The sequence below is a fragment of the Bolinopsis microptera genome, chromosome 9 (genome assembly GCF_026151205.1).
Source record: "Bolinopsis microptera isolate Bmic1 chromosome 9, MBARI_Bmic_1.0, whole genome shotgun sequence".
NCBI classification, from domain to species: Eukaryota; Metazoa; Ctenophora; class Tentaculata; order Lobata; family Bolinopsidae; genus Bolinopsis; species Bolinopsis microptera.
The window spans coordinates 6,274,412-6,296,533 of record NC_087080.1 but is presented as its reverse complement, the minus strand read 5'-3'; the positions used below and the strand labels follow the sequence as shown (position 1 = coordinate 6,296,533).

At 35.5% G+C, this 22,122-nt stretch overlaps 3 protein-coding genes across 6 annotated transcripts in view; 2 read left to right on the top strand and 1 right to left on the bottom strand.

Annotated features, from left to right (window-relative positions):
* The window catches only part of LOC134820568 (uncharacterized), a 29,726-nt gene extending 24,942 nt beyond the window's left edge, over positions 1-4,784 (bottom strand). The window contains exons 1-7 of one of the 2 annotated variants that reach the window (XM_063831021.1): positions 4,725-4,784; positions 3,984-4,066; positions 3,484-3,648; positions 3,072-3,180; positions 2,590-2,687; positions 1,844-1,963; positions 710-867 (exon numbers count right to left, since the gene is read on the bottom strand). In XM_063831021.1, the coding sequence (XP_063687091.1) occupies positions 710-867; positions 1,844-1,963; positions 2,590-2,687; positions 3,072-3,180; positions 3,484-3,648; positions 3,984-4,064 (731 nt within the window). In that variant the 5' untranslated portion in view covers positions 4,065-4,066; positions 4,725-4,784. Of the gene's footprint in view, positions 1-709; positions 868-1,843; positions 1,964-2,589; positions 2,688-3,071; positions 3,181-3,483; positions 3,649-3,983; positions 4,070-4,724 lie in introns of both variants that reach the window. The other variant, XM_063831022.1, reaches the window with a different exon arrangement.
* Positions 1-22,122, top strand: part of LOC134820570 (uncharacterized) — a 119,439-nt gene that overhangs the window by 59,985 nt on the left and 37,332 nt on the right. The window lies entirely within an intron of this gene.
* Positions 1-22,122, top strand: part of LOC134820569 (frizzled-2-like) — an 88,774-nt gene that overhangs the window by 59,981 nt on the left and 6,671 nt on the right. The window contains exons 2-10 of the mRNA XM_063831023.1: positions 12,178-12,290; positions 12,922-12,990; positions 13,184-13,329; positions 17,709-17,762; positions 18,053-18,233; positions 19,409-19,553; positions 19,937-20,042; positions 20,582-20,715; positions 21,774-21,951. Of these exons, the coding sequence (XP_063687093.1) occupies positions 12,180-12,290; positions 12,922-12,990; positions 13,184-13,329; positions 17,709-17,762; positions 18,053-18,233; positions 19,409-19,553; positions 19,937-20,042; positions 20,582-20,715; positions 21,774-21,951 (1,124 nt within the window). The 5' untranslated portion in view covers positions 12,178-12,179. The remainder of the gene's footprint in view (positions 1-12,177; positions 12,291-12,921; positions 12,991-13,183; positions 13,330-17,708; positions 17,763-18,052; positions 18,234-19,408; positions 19,554-19,936; positions 20,043-20,581; positions 20,716-21,773; positions 21,952-22,122) is intronic.

Below are 22,122 nucleotides of genomic sequence, written 5' to 3'. Positions count from 1 at the left end.
AAGACGGCAACAAATTATCAAGAATTAATATCATCGTAATATGCCAAGAGAACATCTTAAAAAGAGCACTTCAAACTACTTACTAACTCATCATAATAATCGTATCTGTTCGTGGAAACCGAGCTCTATTTTGCTTGTTATTATTTTTTACATAACGAGTAAAAACCACCGATCATGACCGCAGTGAACTTTGTTTTGAATCAAGTGCCCTGAAGGTCCCCTGGATGTGTTTCACCACCGACAAAGAACGCATTTCACCACCGACAAAGACAAAGTAATTCTCTCTCAATACAGGGATTGTACCAGGTGGATATGGCGCATAATAATTGATAATATGAGTCTGATATTTGTTTCACTGATAAGCCGGGTGCCATAGTGGCTCCTCCTCCTGGATTTAATTGCGTTTCATGTTGGCACTTATAGAGTGCATGTTCATACTCGTTGTTATAAACGATAAGTTCTGAAGAAATATAACAAAATACCCCAAAATCACGTATATCTTCACCGAACAATGTAAGAACGAACTCTGATCTTTGAATTCGTTGTATAACCCAACCGCCAATTGAGCTATTGAAAAGTTTATGATCACTTATTCAAGAAATAATATTCGAAGATAATATTTGAAACAAATTTTGTACGAGTATTGTACGTTCATTTCAAAGTTAATATTACACTGTGTAGCAGTTGAGGAAACAACCCGCTGACTCACCAGTGCCTCAGCTCCCTGAGCTCGGCTTGTCGGCGTTTGTTGAGTTTCTGACGCCAGGCACGCTGGATTATAATGACGGGAGAATGCTTGCGGAGGATTCCTTCCACCACTTTTAATGTTCTCAAACTCTGACCAACTGCTTCACTCTCTGTCAAATCCTGGTGTAAATCGTGTTTGGATTTAGTCAGTTCGTTAAAAACTCATCAGTCATCAACGGGTACTCAATTATCCAAATCACTCGAGTTTGAAGAGTTTTTAATCTCGAGTAAAGACAATTTTATCAGTGAATTTTCATCAATCAAGCTGGATTATAAATTATCAAAAAAGCATCTTTTCAGTACGACTCGGACGGATCTGCTCACTAAAATTTCAATACAACTTTTCAATGAGACAAACTAATAAGAGATAAACCATAGTACAGTTTCTAGAAATAAAAGACTGTCCTATTTTAGGTTTCACAATCACAACGTTACTCGATTATCCGCGTTAAACTTTACCAATGTTCACTTGTGAAATAAATTATACGATGCATAACGTTATTTATTCGACAATGTTAAGTTTAACGCTGATGTTTAATTTACTTCTTGAAACTTTAAGTAGTCTTTATTTTTATTAGTTTATCACTCGGGCTACACGTACTCGAGTACTATTAATTGTATACAATTTTCTATACAAATATTTAGTCCAGTTTGTAATAAATTGTTAGTTTTTAGCGATAGAAAAATAGCCTTTGAAAAACATTATATATAAATATAAGTTATAACTGACATAACTATCTTTTAAAGTATTCCATTCATCTATCTGTTCAGTGTGTACTTCCATGAGTCCCAAAACATAATACAGGGTGTTTCAATAGTCTTGCAAAGATTTACTTTTTGAATAACTTAGTATCCATTTGCCTTAACTTGATTCTGTAAAATTAAAGAATAATGAAATCATGGCAAAACTTTTGAAACACCCTGCATGATTTGAGGAAATTCTTTACAGTACCTTTAAAACTCAAAAGTTTCTTATATACATCAACTTTGTATTGGTTGGAATTTTATTATAATAAGTATTGATATCGCACTGTTTAAAATTTGACCTAATTTGATGTTAATAATAATACTTAATTAATAACAGCTAAAAAGTAACCTTGGTGATGTAAGGTAGATGCCCAATCCTGAGGTCGGGATGATACGCACAGAATCTATCCTTACTGAACTTAGCATCTTCTATAACTTCTTCATCACTTACAATCAGCTGATCCAAACACTGAAAATCAGAATTTGTTAATAGTTTATAAAATATTGTTGATATTTACCTGAGTATTTATTTGAGTTTTGTTTAATATATATCGGAATTCGGAACATTAAAATATTGTTAATATTTTGTTAAAATAGCAAGCCTTGTTAATTATTAAATATTATGATCAATATTAAACTGAATATTCTGAACTTCTCGATTTTAATGTGAAATTTTATCGACCGTGTCCAACTGGTCACACTCAGCATACAGTAATTCTGAAGAATTATGAGAACATAATGTACAAAGCAATAAGACATAATGCACAAAGCAATTGAATGAATTTGATTTTAAACTGTATATATTCAAAAACTTTTTAGAGTGCACAGTGATTGCTTGAAGTGATGATCAAAGAACTTTCGATCTTATCTGCCGCACCTTTTACAATTTTTAAAAACATCATAGTGCTTGTAAAATTCACAAATATCACTATAAAAGTATGATTCTTTACAAAAAAACCCCACAATAAAGGTTGCTATCCGCATTGCATATTATTATGTAGGCACTATGTTATTAAACAGAAACATTTGTTGGTCATGTGATTCAATTTTGCACATATAGATTGCAATAGAAACGATAGGAGAAGATAATCTGACCTTGAGGCTCCAGATGGTATTGACTGCGTGGTGTCTGTAGTGTTTGGTAAGGCTGACTGGGGTATCAAACAATGTCAACACTGTTAATTCTGGGGATCCTGAGAGATAAACAGAATTTTCATCTGGGATTTTAGTTATTTTACAGAAAATAGGGGTAATCACTGAAACTTTCAACCATCTCGTTATAAAATACATTTTATTTTTGCGTTCTTCTGCAGAAGCCATCTGACAACACTAGAGTGATAGAACTCTCAGAATATTCTTGTATCAATATCATGCATTTTCAAACGCATTTTTAATCGTAGCTTCCCGTGCATGCACGTGATTTACAAATTTAATTTTACAAAACCACAAGGAAAGTTCATGAAATTCAAAGAAATAAACTAAAAGTTACAACATGCAAAGACAAAAGAACTCTCACCGATTGAAAAAGATGTTTTATCCACATTTTAATGAGAAATATCTACTTAAAGTTGGCTCACCTGCAAGTTCACTGAAGAGCGACAATTTACTTATAGCGTTGTCATGGAGATATAGGATTTTTAGAGATAACATCCTAGTCCAGTCGTCACATTTTGGTAATGTACTTATCTGTGGTGAATAGATAGTAACTCAGTTATTATTTCTGCTACAATCTGCATATTATGTCTTAATGATGCCATAATCATTATTTAATGAAGATGACAGCGAGGTTTGTCCAACACAGATGATGGAATAATAGAATGGGAATTCCTTTACGATAAATCATTCAAACTACGATAAAATATTGAAATTTAGTAAATTTGAATTTAGAACTTTCATTCACGATGGTGAAAAATCGCAATGCTTACACAAACTATTACATTGAAACTAATGAACAGTTATACATGTAAATTAAAGTAAAGCAAAGCTAACCTTGTTAGTGCTGGCATCAAGTTTAAAGAGGTTCCTGCACCTAAGGACTGGAGTCAGGTCTGTTATGTAGTTGTTAGCTATAAGACATACCGTCAGTGACCTCAGGGAGGAGATTGAGGTGATGTCATTCAGACCACACCCATACAAGTTCAGGTATGTCACACCCTGTGGGAGGACAATGTTGGATTATTATTGTGTGTTTCTGGGAGTAAAATTTATAGTGTTCCCGTTTATTGTGATAAGGAAAAGGCTCTTATCAGGATCTTATCAGCAATAAACGGGAACTATAAATTTTGCACCAGGAATATTACAAGAATGAGACTAATACATAATGTTCTGATCCGGATATTACACGTTATCATAATTTCTTATTGTTTATAAATAATATGCACTCCATGAATTCATGTAATTGTAAAATGTCTAATTGACACAGGCTGTAGCACAGATACCCAAGAGGCAAGATGATTGACTAGAAAAGAATACACTCTGGTAATAAAAACCTCAAAGCTGGTCTGTTGAGTGATAGATTTAATGTCCACCAATGTCAGTTCCTTTGTCGCCTCCTCGCCCTTTTTTGTCATATCTGCTGAATATTTGTTGAATTTCACTTTTTTTAAACCGTCCTAAACTTATTATCTATATATAAAATTGGCTTTTAGATCATGCTCATTTTAAAATGTATGAATGGAGGTTGCTGGTGCTGCCGGCTACATCCTTTTTTAACCAGTAAAGCTTTCTATCAAATTGTTACTTTTTCTTTATAATTTAAATGTTTAGTTTTATGCCCAAGCAATGTGCACACTATAAATCATCCATCCATGTCCTTTTAAACCCTCCTTTGTGTTGCCGATGCCTTGAAATCTCTTCTGCTGCATTAAAGCAATGTCATCATTGCAATAGATTTCGATCAAAGTAAATCATACAAATAATCATACAAATAAAATTGATTTTAATGTCATGAATGTTTTTAAGATGGAGGTGGCAGGTGCTACACCCTTATCACCCAGACTCCAATACAGCTTTTCATAAACTTTGTGCTCAAGCATTATGCACATATAAAATCATCTAAATCCTTTTAAATGTTAACATATGGGGACACCGGGACATGCTGAAAAAGTTTGCTTCAAAGTATTATGATCACTGCAGTTATAGTGGTAGAGAATACATTCAGCCATTCAATCGAGATATGTAATTTTATACTAAGTTTAATGATGTAAATCAATGCTGCGTCAAACACAAACCTGAACTTTACAAGCCTACTTCATCACGATTAAATAACATCATTGCATCCTATAATAATGATTGTTTGATTATAAGTGATTTAACTGTGGATTGCAGAAGACACGATTGAAGCATGAAAGTCAGAATGCATGAAGAAGTTTTGAAAATGGACAATCATCAAAATTGGACACCTTCAAATATTTTTTTTATTTATTTGAAAATTCAATTAATTATATATAAATCAAGCGTTACATTTCAGCCATGCAATTTTACAATTACACATTTTGATAACCTAATTTATAAATGGTACTGCAATATAAGCTGCTTAATGTTTGGCCGGATGACAACTTACTAAAAACTAACTAACTAAAAAGAAAACTAAACTTGATTACATAATAAATAATTCAGCTGAACCAACACATAGCAAGAGCCACATTAACGTTGGGGCCGTCTACCAAATTTGAATGACAAACAATAATAAGAAATCAAACATATCATAAATAATTATAAGAATTTTGTTCATTACAATTCTGTCACAACTGAGAGAAGAAAAATGAGGAAGACAAGCGGATAGGAAATTGGACAGACAGAATTGTAACCAACAAAAACACATTTCTGAGAATCATAAGACTGATGAGCAAATCTGGCCAGACTGTATCGGCAGCCCAAAGGTACTTGATCAGTTTGGCCTTAAAAGTAGAAATCCGCTCTGACTGCCGCGCCGGATACATACTGGTAGACTATTCCATTTCAGCATAGATCTATGAAAGAAAAAAACTTATGAAAAAAATATATGAACTTACCTGGGCCGAAATTTTGCAGTTTTGACACAATTTCTGCTTGACAAAATTGTTACGCAATAAGCAAAGCAATTTTGTAAACTGTAAAAAAAGTAGCTTGGCTTGAGCAAGAACATGACACCTACCCCCTACTTGACAAATTTGATCTTGATTCACGATGTCAATACTTCGCAGCTCGGTGAGGCACAGTGGTGCATCTCGCCGATCTACCGAAGGTTGCGAGAAGAATTATTTGATGCGCGGCGCGACCCAGTAGTGCATCGCGCTACAAATTTGATCAAGCTAGCTTCCACGATTTCTCTGAGCCAGATCTCACCCAGCACAACCAGAAACATTACCCTGAACCACCAGATCTGGATATCCTAAACAAGCTCATGTCAGAATCTGAATTGACTTCGGCCATCAAAAATCTCAAAAAGAGTGAAAGTTGCTCAAACGAATTAATATCCAACGAGATGCTTCAGAGCCTAACTCCGCTTTGTCTCAACGCAATCCTCAAAAATTACAACCACTCACTGCACTGGTCTCTGGTTACCATCCATGGCACACCAGTATCGTTACTCCTATTTACAAGTCTGGAAACCAGTGGCGTAACGTTGCCTGTTGGCGCCCCCGCCGAAAATGCGCCCCCCTGGCCCTGTTGGCTCGCCTAGCTATGCATGCTTTGTTGATCTAAGATAGGCTTTTGATACTCTATGCAGGGACCTCCTTCTGCACAAAATTATATGCCTTAGAACTGGTAACTTCTTCAATTGCCTAAGTGATATGTACAGAAACTCAACTGCTCTTATAAAAATCTCCAAACTTTTGTCCCCTAATATTGACATTGGCAGAGGAACCGAGCAGGAACATTCCCTATCGCCAGACCTTTATGAAATCTATATTCAAGACTTATCATATATCTCTCCTGAAATCTGTTGATGATTATCCAGTTCTAGCTGATTATTATTATTAAATCTAGAATATCTAATAATTTAATTAATTATTAACAGGCCCCTTAACGTGGGCAATAACATACGCTTTATAAATTATATAAACAAATTCAAGTCTATTTTCCGATTTTGCTGATTGTCTCTTTAGATCTGTTTCGGTCTTTCGTGGGAGTTAAGTTAAGTTCCCACATCTGCTGGTTGAGAATGCTCAACATAACATTCATGATGCTTAAGACTGCTTTATTGACCCGGGCAGGCACTGCTGAGGTCAGTTCTAGCTGAGGTCTTAGTATCACATATATGCTCTTGGCTGACGATCTTGTCCTATTTGTCCCAAGGCAAGACAATGTCAACCTATTCGACTTCCGTAATTTTATGATTCTCATATGGTGACATATTCACAGCAGTAACTTTGTGAGTTTGCGTTTGTTAAAAATCCAATATGACCCCAATCATTGAAAAATAAATGTGCCAGATTACAGATAATCGAACACTTGAGAAAAGACAATTTTGAGAAAAGACAATTTAATTATTTATCACCAATTCATTACACAATCCGTTTACTGGCAAAGCTAAAGATTTGTTTTGCAATGCAATTAAAACACAAATTTTAAGAGTTCTGAGATTTTAAGTTAAATATTATTACCTGAAGTAAAAGTCGCCTGGATTCCTTATTTTGGGCTCAAATAAATAATGAAATAATAGTTTAGCAGTTGAATGTTAAAAAATAAAAATAAAATTTTGCCCATCACCCATAAATTACTTTTTTTTTAATTCCAAGACTATCGATTTTACTGTCAATTTAATTTTTGTGAAGGTTGATTTGACCATTGTTAATGGTTTGGCCCGGCGCGCGCTACTTCGAAGAAATTTAGACGAGTATAATCCGTCAAAAGGTTAATTAACTTTGCCAATTCTTTTTATGTTTTAACTCGTAGATTTGATACGATTTCATCAAATTGCTTCGAAACGAAATAATTATTGATTATGAAAACGTACGCGGCGCGTCGAAGCAGCGACGCGACCTCAAACAGTGATGCAAATGGTTTTTTATACTAACTATTATTTTTCCACAAGATTTGTTGAATGTGCAACTACCAAAGCTAAAGTTGTATGTAAAAAACATTTTTAACCAGAACAAATTAACGATTTTGAAATTTTTTTTGTGCTGCGCATATTTTTGCTATGTTTCACAACCTCCTTCTTCCGTCCCCTTTTTTACAAATTGTCAACATTTGTACTAAAATAAGTCAGCAAACATTTCAGATGGAGTTTAAACATCGAGTGCCACGTCAAAATTATCATTTTACTTATACTATTATCATCATAATATCATATTAATTTGAATAATAATCCTAACTCGAATTATATTGTAAATTTTGATATTTTACTGTACTATTTTTATGTTGTATATAATTTTACGGACGAAATGATCTCAGGGGGGACTCCCAACCCACCGCTTCGGCGGGTAGTTGACGCACCTTTTACAAGCAAGAGCCACTTTGGTCTAATTATATTGTAAATGGAGTGGAACTAGAAGTATCTGCACAGGAAAAAGATTTGGGGGGTTATTACCCATAGCCCCTTGCTATTTGGAATGAACAGATTATTATTAAATCTAAAATAGCTAATAATTTAATAAATTATTAACAGGCCCCTTAACGTGGGCAATAATATACGCTTTATAAATTATATAAACATATTGAAGTCTATTTTTCCAATGTTGTTAAGTGTCTCTTTAGATCAAACTCCCTTCAGATGTCAAGAACTGTTCGACAGTTTTAAGCTTTAAAGTTAGATTGGAAGGATTTAAGATAGAAATTATTTCTAAAAACAGTGTAAATGATTCTTATTTTTGGACTGTTTCGAATGAAGTTTTAGGGAAAATTGAAGGACCGAGTTATTTAAGCAATAAGGATAGACATAATGAATATCTTTGGTTTCATCCTTTTGTGGCAAAGAAGCGTTTTATAAATCTTTATTCCACTGGGAAGTATTAATGAATTATTTATAGATAATGTATTAGATTTTATTAGTTAAAATTGAATTTATTAAATTATTAATGTTGATGGAAAAGTATATTTATTTAAAGTATTTTTCTATTTAGTGCAATGATATTTTGTAGACACTTGTGATGATGTTATGTCATAATCTTTACTTACTTACTTACTTACTATTTTATTTTGTACTTATACTATTTTGTGGGGGTCAAAACTTTTAAATCATTTCGTGTTTGTGCACAAGGCAATATGGTTTACAATTCCCGCTGTAGTGTATGGCGTATGCAATATGTGTGCTGTGGGGACGGGGTATTTTCACAATATTTTGGCAGAGTATGTTTTGATTTAACCCTCTGTCACTGTTTTCCTTAAACATTCGGTTCAATCCCTAGATTTCTTATCTTCCACACTTTTATTATTGAACTATTATCAATGTATTAGGTCGACAGTATGTATGATTTTAGGAAACTTGCTATTGTATAATCTACAACTAAATATAGTCCTCTGTGCCATCGGCATTTCAAACGAATCCAAATATATATCCTACATACTTGCCATATATAGCTGGATATATAATACAATAATACCTCCGCTACTGAGTGCTAAGCGCAATAATTCCCAACAGCTTGCTGGAGGGATCGCGCGGGCACGAAGTAGCGGAGGTATTATTTCTTATAATACGTTCCGGTTCCGATTGGAAGGGGTGTAATCCGATACGTGCGCATGATACAATATAGTGTCTAATATATAGAACGCCAGTGTTATTTGTTTTAATACTTGCCGCCAGCCAGTCTGAGTCTATGCTGATAATACCTTTGCTTCCCTTGCGGGAAAAATGTGCAAATTATCAGCTCTCGGTGTCCCCAAGTTTTAGTGGATATAATTCCCGGAAGGTATTATAATATTTACTGATTGTTGATATTTCATATATAATATTGGTAGCAGTGGACAATTTCCGTTACTTCTGTATTGTGCTCTGCCAATTCTACGTAACGCGCGAAAACAATAATTCTGTAGCGTTTTCATTGTCACATCTCACGTCGACAGGATTAAACGCGCGCGCGCGAAACAACTTATCTTTCTGCTAACTCAGCGACTAAACACACAACGACTTTGACAATTGACAGATGATTAAACAATTGTGAGTTATGACGGACTTAACTGTATGGGTCAACTACTGAAACTGTATTGTTTACTATCTTATTCATTATACTGGACTTGAGATGATTAAGTATCTTAAGCAGCACTTTATACCCCCCACTTAGAACTTGATTAGTCACGAACAATAGAATCATCAAAAACCAATACAATAAAAAATGTTGATCAATAAATGCCTAGCAGCACCAGACAGCAGCCGTGTACCTTTTTCGACTCCGTGGAGTCCCTGATGGACTTTTGTTTACTTTTGTTAATAATCGGACCAACCTTTCTTTCTCGAAACATGTATCCTATTGTATTTCATTATTGTATTAAAATGTAAAGATATACTAGATATCACAACGAAATAGCGGTATACCAAATTGGCCCTTGATATTAACCGTGTTGATGGTTTTACATTTTGTATGTTGTAAATATTATATTTTAGTTTGTGAAGCGTTTACTCCTCCCCCTCAGCAAGACAGTTAGATTGTAGATTAATGATAATAATTGTCAAATGACGTTATATATTATATAACAGTTATAAATGTTCAATAGTTGTACAGCGATTTCAACAGTAGTGGTCCACAGGGGTCCGAAAAAGCCGTACAGGCACTTGGGTCCTTATCCTTGTCACTAATCTCAATTGGATTCGGTTTACACAAAACATGAACATTTAGACGTACACATTGACACGATATTTATTAGAAAGCAAAAAGTATAAAATAATACGTGCGTGCGCGGCTTGAGCCGCGCCGCATAAGAACGGATGCGTGCAGGGGCTGGAATACGCTTGTATGTAAATTAATGAAATGTTGCATTATAAATATTGAGAATTGACGATATATTATGATCTAATAGTAAATTTTACAAAGCTGGCTTTGGATTTAGGTAAGATTATGATTTATTTAAAAAACCACGGATAGTTTAAATTTATTTCTATTTGACGTATAATCATAAACAATTTAATCCTGTTTTCAAGAATGCGCGGCTTTGGCGGCCAGTTATCGACTTATACATTAAATTGAATTTTAAATAGAAATGTGAATATATTAAAATTTAAAACTTTCAAAACGGAGGCTTATAAATATTATTATATTATGATTGTAAAATAAAGGATAAAATTTTAAATTTGTTTCACTAAAAATTTGTTTCACTAATTGCATCACTTGACTTAATTTATTGTATATATACTGTTTGACACATTTTATATATCTGGATATGTTTTAATCAAACAGTGAAACTAATCAAATTGATGAAATTGCGATACCATTATTCTGAGAAGGGGTCTTAGTAAAATACAGTAAATCTGACACGATCCTCCGTAACTGTATTTATAAATGCTTCATTTTCTTAAGGGGGGGGGGGGGGGGGGCCAATGGGTATTTTTTGTGAAACTTGATTTCGAGATAGCAGTTGACTAACAAACTAGGACCAATGACCGAACTTTTTTGTAGCTAGTGGTCTCCTGAATTCCTATATGAAAGTTCATCAAGATTGGACAAAAAATGACTGAGTTATGAGCCAAAAACCATATGCCCATATTTGGCGGTCAAATTCCAAAATTCTCTCGATATTTTGTACAAAAAAGTAGCAAAAATTGCTCTCAATGTTAATTGGCGTGAGCCATCAGTAAGAAAGACAAAATTTAAGAAATTTAAGAAATTTGTATTTACCACAAAACAATCAATACATTATGTTATATTCATAAATAAACTCAAATTTGAATTTCAACCATCTATACAGCCCGCCGCGCACACAGCCACACATTGTAAATGTGTATCGAGATATGAAATGGCTTCCCTTACATTGAAGGAGACAACTCCATCTATCGACATATAAGAATGAAATTATTAATGAGAGTACAGTACTGTCATCATTCACAAGTAAATTTGCCTATGTATCTGGAGGCTCACTACACGTGATGCTGAGAGGTGCAACCTGTATATCCCCAAATCTAAAACGCATAAAAGGTTTTCGTATTTGGGTGCGATTATAATCTTTCAACATATAAACCTTAAGACTCAAGTTTATCATGGAGTCTCAATCATTTGCTACTAGACTATTGAACTATTTTTCTTTTTGTAAAGTTTTAAATAATATTATAATCCATAGTTGCTGGACGATGCATAATTTCAATAATTAATAGTCCATATATTATAATGTAGGCATATTATACTGTAAAGTTTCAGGGTAAGCACTATTTTGTGTTTGCTGTCAACGGCTTTGTTTCTTCATTTGTTGTAAAATGATAACCAAATTAAAGTAAATGTCACGTGATCAGGATTTAGTGCACAAACCATACCAACCGCCAAACCATACCAACCGCCGGTTGGTACAGTTGTTATCTTTATTATCAATGCCCATTGTTTTTATTATTTGTTTTTAAATGCTATTCCAGACGAGTCCAAACAACCCTCTCTCTATATTTCAATACGGTTTAATTGAACAATAAAGGATATATATTTTTATGTTGCCATGGGGTGGCAAGTCCCCATACATCGTGGTCCGGTAGTTTCATTGTGTCTTCATATATTAATATCAAAATAAAATAAGAAATTAAACACCACAATTTTCATTATGTTAACATTTAATATACACCAGCAATGAAAGAGAACGAGTTATGGATCATTATAGTTGTCTTGACTCTAGCTTTAGAGCCGAGTGGAACATACGAAGCTCAACATTGCCAAGTGATGAGTGTTGATGTGAAGGAGGTAAAATAATGACTTTTTAAATTTGAAAACACGAACATGTTTTTTACAATAGCGGTTCAATATAAAATTAATCCTTTAGAAGCCAGTTTTAGACACATATTGTTTACACTTGCACTATATAGTTTGCACTATATTGTTAGACACATATTGTTTGCACTATAATATTGTTTGCACTATATTGTTAGACATATATTGTTTGCACTATATTGTTAGACACATATTGTTTGCACTATATTGTTAGAAAAATATTGTTTGCACTATATTGTTAGACACATATTTTTAGACACATATTGTTTGCACTATATTGTTTGCACTATATTGTTTGCACTATATTGTTAGACACATATTGTTTGCACTATATTGTTAGACACATATTGTTTGCACTATATTGTTAGACACATATTGTTTGCACTATATTGTTTGCACTATATTGTTTGCACTATATTGTTTGCACTATATTGTTAGACACATATTGTTTGCATTATATTGTTTGCACTATATTGTTAGACACATATTATTTGCACTATATTGTTTGCATTATATTGTTAGACACATATTGTTTGCACTATATTGTTTGCACTATATTAACAGAATGTTAATTATTATCAATTATTAACAGAATGTTTTACAGGAGCTGTGTACATTTAAATCTAACATAACCCATGTGCAATTCCCTAATTTTCTTGGAATGGAAACCCAGGTAAATCTTATACTTCACTGCAAAGTTCAATGCTAATCATTCTTTATTAGTTTCACCCTGAATTTATTATGATTTGGATTTGATTATAATTAGTTTGAAAAACACTAAAATTTACGGTAGTTCTTGATTGTTTACATTTAAAAAAAAAACTATTGGTGAATTTATTATTTACAATTATTTAAAACCTTTCCAGCAAGAAGCAATAGATGGTCTGAAAGGGTACGAGCTCCTTTTAAAGTCAGAACAACACTGCTCCAATTCACTTGCCTTCTTTTTGTGCCATACTTATCTCCCCATCTGCAATCCAGAGGATGAAAACACCATTATTAAACCGTGCAGGTAACTTGATAGATTATTATTTCAATCTTTTTACAAAGTTGCTACATCGGAATTTATATGACGTATTAACATATGTAATTCCAAGTATCTATTTCAATTTTCCAGCTCCACAGTCCACAGTCCACAATGGAACCTTATTAAATGGTTCCCGAACAGTATTATGTAACGCCAAATTTTACATACCTTCAGTCATGCATGATGGTGGCCGTTCAGTCAATCTGATGAGATTGTGTCTAATATTAAATATTTAAAGTAAATATTAAGTACTATAACTGTGCAACTTAATTACAGTTCAACACATCTACGGATCATTCACTTGTTCTCCTTAAACTTTCCAACATCAAAGGGTTCAAACGTATGATTCTAACATAGTCGAATTACTGCGTACCATTCAAAAGTCGATCAATGATCAACCTAGTGGTTATTTTCGATTATTAAGCTTAAGTTTAACCAAACTCGTAAAAGTTTTAAAGGCTGACGGAATACTGTATTTTACTGGTTTATCGCTGAAATGGTGGACTTACCTTATAATTTTGTTAAAGTTTGTCGTCATTATGCTAATATTATTTGAGAAAATCGCCGCCACAAATCCTGGATTTTATGGACTGCAGTTTATTCACTATTGTATGTAGATGAAATTCTTGACTATATAAGAGTATAGATGGATATATGCAATATTTTACATTAAGTTTCGATCTAGGATCTACCTGTATTACGAATCATCTTACATACTTGAAAATTAGAAATTAGCCTGTAACAGTATAACTCGAACGGATCACTGGGCCTCGTGATTATTCGTGAATTCCGTAACATTCCATCGAGCAGTGCACCAAAAAATTACCGTAACCATGGCAACAAATTCGTTTTCTCAAAAAACCCGCATTGCCCAGCACGATAACACGCTGTTATAATACAGTAATGTACTAAATATAACGTCTACACGTTATAATAACCTTCTCTAACACTGGCGACTATTAACCTACTCTCTGACAAGTGCCACCACTCCTTGTCGTACCACCCTAGTTCCGGGGTTAGTCCGGGTTCTTTAATTGACCTGCAATCTTTCCCCGTCAAGCGAGAATGTTTTGGCACCTCTTCCAGCTGGCAAGGCTCTGTTAATGTACTGTGAGGAAGGAGATAGAGGTGAGAATGTATTGGCCACTTAGCTTTTAACGTGGGCACTGTGTACCTGAGCTAATGTTCTCTTTCTGGAGATGTGTACTAGCTCAGGGTGCCCGGTGGTATTATTACTTTCTACAGGAACTGGTCACGTGATCTCGGCCCATCTGTAGCGGGTTCTAAATCTTCAATACACCGTCATGAGTAAGCTAACACAGCTAGCCCGAGCTAGGGCAACAATGAGGTGACTTGACTGACACATTAGACCGGGTTATGGATAACCGTCCCCTGCAAGCTCATGATCAGAGTGCTGTGCTGCGAGGAGGTTCAATGAGCCATTGTTCACGTTATTAGGTCTTGTCCGTTTTTCATTAAATAGCATTTTTCAACGTCATCAAATAGAAATCCAGCTGATTTTGACCTGAAGGAACTGACTATTTGGTAGCTAGGAACTTTCTAAAAATCTGCAAAACCGTGAATGCTCGCTGCTCGCCTACAAACTACAAAACCCCAAAATCCCCCAACTTTCGAGTACCGTGGTGAAGTATTTTCCGTGCCTCTCTCTCGAACCATCACATCATTACATTATGTAGATCAGATAACAAAGTTACAAAGTTGGGGAGACAGTAAGTTTGGAGCTGGTCATTATTCTCGCTGCATGTTCCCGACAACATGTAGTGACTTTGTACCTTGTACCATCCCCCGCACACATCATTCAACACTCTCAAGTATTAAATTTCAACTACACAGTACACACGTCTTGGTGTCACACAATGACATACCAGAGTGATCCTTGTGTAGTTATTTAGGCTCGTTTTACGATGAATATTAATACTCGGTCAGTGGTCACCTCACGAGGGCCTCCTGACTGCCCCGAACCACCCGGCTCCGGTTCTAATTGCGCCATGTGTTAGGAAGGTGTGTTAGGATGGATCCTAATTGAAAGATGGTATTATTTCTAATGTAATTATTGTAGAGGAACTGGATGGGAACGTAATTTATTCCTCTTCTGCGACTAGCTACAATCAGGGCAGATTTGTGACTCGTGACCGCCGTGTTGAATTAAAATATAATGTACTATTATCTGCTGTTATTATCTGCTGTTATTATTAAAATTAAAATCTATTTACCCGGGATAATATGTGGCATATTTATGAGTTATTAGCTTGTTGTAATTTACTCTCCTCCTCCAGGAAGTTACTAGTACTAGGGTGTGTGTGTGTGTTTGTCTGCCCAGTGCCCTACCAGTAACGACTGTATATAGTTCAACTGAGCAGTGCACTGGTTCCCTCATTACATCATACTTACACTGCGAATATGGCAGCAGGAAATTCTTGCAACACCCAATCACAGGACAGTATTCGTGCCACGTGACTTAATCAGTCCAATCAGAGAGGAGAGATTTACCCAACAAATACAAGTAGAGTAACCAGTGATACATAGCTATAAATGAGGCTCGTCAATACATTCTTCTCTCTTTGGGTATCGCCGGTCATGTTTAATTCACATCTTGAGGAGATCTGACAAATAGTGGAGGCCAGGAACAGTATATTGGGGTGCCCTAGTGGCTGGAATTTGTTTTAACAGCAACATCACCAGACATCCTTTGTCTGATCTTGTCAGAAGGTAGAGAGAGCTGGTGTTCTCAGGTGTATATTGTGTGTTTTGTTAGTTGTTATTTCTTCCTGGTTACACCCATATCACCTGCTCCATTGAGAAAGGGAGAGTTGTATTAAACCGTATCATGTTTCTTATTAAACACGTTCCATTAGCAATAGCATATAATAACAAGTAACTACTGTCAGGTGTGTGGGGTTGTAGACCTGATATCCTCATCCCCCAGACCATGTCACACTTCTAGACCCCCTGTGAACTGTGATATCACTACAAATACTTCTCTCTCTCTCATTATCGAACACATTATGTCATTATATAAGCCAGTGATATAATTCATTGTGATTTGACATAGTTCGAGGGTCTCAGTCATGCCTCTGAAATCTAGCAGCCTGATCTACAATGTTCTAATACTCCTCTAATACCCCTCTTGTTCCCCCTCTAATACCACTATTGTTCCCCCTCTAATACCACTATTGTTCACCCTACAATATGCTATCATTATACCAATCATGACAGAACAAAGCTGGATAGAGGAGAGCTAGAGCAGTTCACTGATCGTATTAAGATGTGGGTGTGGCAGGTGATGGGTCATCATGATATGATGACCCTCCCTGAACCCTGATATTGGTGATCTAATTAAGTGTGAGTTCCGTTGTAACTGGTAGAAAGGTGGAACTGTGGAACTTTTGTTCAGACGGAGATTAGTGAAGTTTAGAGAGAGAGAGCAGTAAAGTAGAATATCTGTGAAAGTGTTTAATTAGATATGTTTAGCGAGATATTATCGTCTCGGTGCACTTACTGGTACCTACAACTAATGAGGTGGGAACATTGTTGCCGTGTCTAAATGCCTGAAATTGAACTTCTGTGATGAGTGTAAGTATCAATTACTGAGATGTTCTGTATATCTTTGTGTTTCCTCTTTGAAATCAATACTTGATGGTGCCGATCGGCTTCGAAAAGACAAAAGCGTCCTAATGTTGCAAGCTACTGATATTGTTACTGAGTAACCAAGTTCAGTTCTGGTATTCTGGCAGTCATTCTTTTAACGTATCTAGAAATCAACCCTGACACCAAATTAACCAACCAAATCTAAACATTATCAAGACGTAGACGACGAATTTATGTCTTTTAGGAGGATTTCAAACTGTGACCAGAAATTAATCCATTACTTATCAGTACTCATCAAGTTGAAAGTAATAGCTTCATCGTTATATTTCTATATTTATTAGAAGCTGTTTGACAATCGTCGGATAATTTCTTGAAAATTATCCGTCAGTGATGATATCATTTCCTTCCATATAATCAGTTAGCAATAAATATTTGTGTATTTCCAAGCACCGCCCATGCCGACAGTCTAACTAGTTATGTTAAAATTTCTGAAAAGCCCTAGAAATATTTTAGCGGAAACCAAAAAAAAAGATAAAAGAATAAACCTTGGATTTTGAATAATTTAGAAAAGTTCTGACATTAAGAATATAACATTCAGTTCACATTGTACCGCGTAGCTGGAACTAAACTATCGTAAGCAAACTCTTGTCTTTTAATCAGATCTTCTAATCAAACTTTTTATCCCCCCCAGCCCCCGCCCCCCCCCCCCCCCCCCCCCCCCCCCCTCAGATTGTAAATGTTCTCTATCATTTCAGGGCAGAGTGCGAGATGTCAAGGTTTAACTGCAGCAGTCTTATGGTACATTACAGGTAAATTAGTATTAGATATTAGTCTTTTAATATTATATAATATACGGTGGCTACTACTACTTGTCGTTAATTACTTATATATACTTATATAATGTACACGATACCCTTCTCACTTCTGTAAAATCCTCCTTTTTTTTCTTTTTTGTACTATTAATTATTATACCCTTCATAGTAATGTTACTTTGATTTTGTCATCCAATCACTGTCTCTATACTGTTTACCCATTTTCATTATTCTCTCCTAACTATCTAATTTAAACGCAATCCCCTCAATATCCAATACCTCCCCAGCTACCCCTGGCCGGAGATCCTATCTTGTGAGAAGTTTGATTGGTTTACGGAGAGGGACCCAAGCAACCCAGCCGGAATCAGTAAAGTTTGCGCTGGAAATCCTCGTTACACTAAAGAGAACTTCTTCATTGAGTTCCCAGAAGTTATCAACGGCACTTACAATCACTACAATCCTGATAAGGTGAGAAAACGTTGATAATGTAACACCTACCACCGGTCTATAACCGGTTTATTACCGGTTATAGACCGGTATATAACCGGTTATAGACCGGTTCTATAGTAGAAGGTTTTGACTCATTGCCAGTAGACGTCAATTTACCGCAGTCAGCTGTCAGTGTTACCAGCCCCATCTAGAATGATAGTGTTATGTTATGTAGTGCTGTAAGTGTAGATAGTACCGAATATAACATACCTCAACAAAATCGAAGTACCGAACACCTTTGCACGACCAAACCGCATTACTGTGCCCTGAGTTTCAGTTACTTGACCAGTGGTACAGTCTGTACCGTACGGCTTTGGTGAGGTCAAATCTGATTTTGTTGCTCGGCCTACTTGATCGTAAAGTAGCTATTTTCAAGCTAGTTCAGTGGAGTAAAGCTTATTTACAGCACTGTGTCAATGTGATACAGTGTCCCATGTAACTCTGATTTGCGTGAGATGTTACTTTTGTGACTGATAGACTTGAAAATGGGGTGGTGGAGAAAGTTAGTTTTGACACTTGGTAACTGTCAAAACAAATTAAAGCAGCTTTTCATCAGTTTGAAATGAAATAGCATATAAAAGTAAGGCAAGCTCGGCTCAGGGGCTACCTTACTCGGGAATATTATAGCGGGTTAATTTATGATTGGGAAAATTAATGACCGGGTTTAAATATGGCGGAATTTTCCACCACTTTATCCAAGTCATCATATTCCCGAGTAAGGTATGTCTATTGTCTATTTGGCTAATTCACGTCATACATGTAAAATATGAATCTATTAGATAAACATAATCACGGAAACGGACGATTTCTTTGTAAGCCGCGCAAGTGGTCTGAACTGCTAGCTCCAGGAAATAATTCATTGTTCTAATTAATCTCTTTGTTGCCTCTAGACTCACTGTAACTGTCACGTGATATAGTTTCTGGACTTGATAGTAATTAATATTGCAGCTCATTAATAATCTCGCGATTGTTAAGATAAAGATGGTTATTGTAAAACGTGGGGCAGTCCCCAATCATCAATATTAATCATGAAGATAGCTCCGATAAGATAACTAAAATTTAAACACCGATAAGAAAAAACCAATTAATAACCCAATAAAGGGAATAAAATAACTTAAATAACTTGAAATAACAACTCTAACATCCTATTTCAGACTGATAAGGTGACGACTCCCGACCCGAAAGATTTCCGTTATAATATGTCGAACTGTGATCTGATTGGTCTGGAGAACAGCGACAAGACATTTAATGATTACAACTGTGGGCTGAAGTGCCATTCCAGCTACTATGGTCCTAGAGGTAAAGCTTCATCATCACTTTTTATGGAACATGACTTAATCCCTGGTACTGTTAACGTCCAGTCAGTCCAGTGGGATTGGTATATTCTCTCCATGTTATAGGTCTTTGTACTCAATGTACATTGTACATTGTACATGTACTTTGTTTGATCATCAAAGGAAATTTCTTAAGAAAATAAGATAGCAATATATAAGCTCTCTGTCACTTATCAAATGAGTGCCAAAATGCAAGCGTAGCCTGCTGCCTGAATTTACTCTCACACGCCGCTGCTTTACAGAGTTACATAACATTTAAAATAATCATTATTTTAAAATTAACACAATAATAACACATATTAAACAAACAACACATGTTAACATTGAATTAACCTCGTTAACATTCAGGTAACATAAATATTCTGAAACACTGGATCCTAGTTTGGGCGGGGCTCTGCCTAATCGCTACTCTCTTCACTGTCATGACCTTCATATTCGACCAACAACGTTTCAGGTATTAAATATATTCAGCACATTGTGTAGTCAAAATAGTAGTTCTGAAGCAGATGATGGGATATGTTCTGTGATTGGAGTATGTGAGTCACGTGGTGTGAATGTGAGTGTGTGATTGGTCGGTTGTTAGCTTGTGCTTGACGATTACCGAACTGCCTCCACTCACCACTGTAGATCATACTTTTTAGCACTATCTTGTCATGTGCTTGAATTAGAAAACCGCTAAAAATACTGTATGCTCGATAACTGAAATGCTGGAGCTCTGATTATTTTATTACACGTCAGATGTTTTCTTTAATTTTTAGTAAGCTAGATATCATATTGGAGCAACATTTGGCGCCTAAACGAAGCAGTTGCATCATAATACGTTGGGCGACATGTGGTTCATTTTCAAGAGAAAGCAAATTAAGAACCGCTGTTTTAAAGTTTTGACAAAAATCTAATTAATGAGATCGCTAAAATTGTGTTTAAAATATCATTTTTCAGATGAATTACCTAATTAGATTTAACTTAACTATTCAAATTATGACCTAATTTCAGGTATCCAGAGAGAGCGATAATATTCAGTGCCGTGTGCTATTTTTTCATCTCCGTAGGATTTGTTCTGGGCTATTTCTTCAACGATAGTATAGTGTGTGAAAACAGCAAGGACGGTAGATCAGTAATGAGACAAGGTATGTTAATTATGTGAATAAAGACACTTGATTATGTGAATAAAAATTCATAAAACAATCCCTATTGAAATCCCTGCACTTGGTTTTTTGTTGCAGATCTTTTTCTCGGTTCATTAGGGGACTGAAGAATTCGGGAGATCTAATTTAGACGTTACGTCTTCCACAATTTGCAACGATGATAGATTTATTACGACTATTATCGGCAAAAAATGATGTGATTGTGGTTTGGCAACCAATTTAAAGTCGCTATGAATTATGTTTATAATTATTTTTTTCCAAAGATGATTATTGATTATTAAGTTACAGGTCATTAGGTTAGAATCGCTAGACAGGAATAGGATAACGAGTGGTCTAGTAAAACATCTAATTTTGACCTATCAAAGTTTTCACTTACCGCTAAAAATCCATTTAGAAGTACAGACGTTGTAATTTTGCCAATTGTCCCTTAATGAACCGACTGTCTACTAGTTAATTTTAATGAAGCCATAAAAACAGTGACATGAAGAAAAAACCACTAACTTACTTGGGAGCTTCCAGAATAATTCCAAAATTTAGTGGGATTCTTATCGCAACGATTAATATACAAATAATTAATTATTTACTTGATCAAGAGGAAAGTGCTGAAACTTTCAAGTAGTCACAAAAGTTAATGAATTATATGCTGACAACTTGTTCATATTATTGCGGGGGAAGCCAAGGGGAATTTTGTGGTAGTTTGGGGAATGCCTTAATGCTTTAATGGATTTTGGAAAAACCCCATAATAGAGTCCCACAAAATTTCCCTTGGCTTCCCTCCTATTACGTCATGTTCGTATTGGAACCCTGCGTTAAGAAGGACGGATCAGAATTTAATACACCGATTGCACATGTCTGTTCAAACAGCACTGTGTTAATCATTTACAACATTTAAAAAAGGCTTTCTGATTTCTGAAGTTTTTCTCCGGTCACTCGCCGGAAATGTGACAATATAAAAATAACCATATCAAGAGTTAACAAAGATCACATGTCCTCACGTCATGTACTGTGTCTAGCAGTTAAAACTAACCAGCCTCCACCAGGTAGTTCAGAGGACGGTCCCTATCTCTGTTTCTTCCAGTCCTTCCTCATCTACTACTTCATGTTAGCCAGTTTTCTGTGGTGGGTAATACTCAACCTCACCTGGTTCCTGGCTGCTGGACTCAAGTGGGGACACGAAGCCATCGCTCTCAAAGCCAAATTCTTCCACGCAGTCGCTTGGTTAGTCGCTGTCTACCATGATTGTGCTGGTTTAATTATGATAATTATTTGTACCATATGTTGGGGCACGGTCATGTCACATGTGATATAAATATTACCACAAGTCCCATTCGAAATAGGCCTGACCCCATCCAATCCGTTAAAACTTTCATGGGACCTGATTTAATTTGC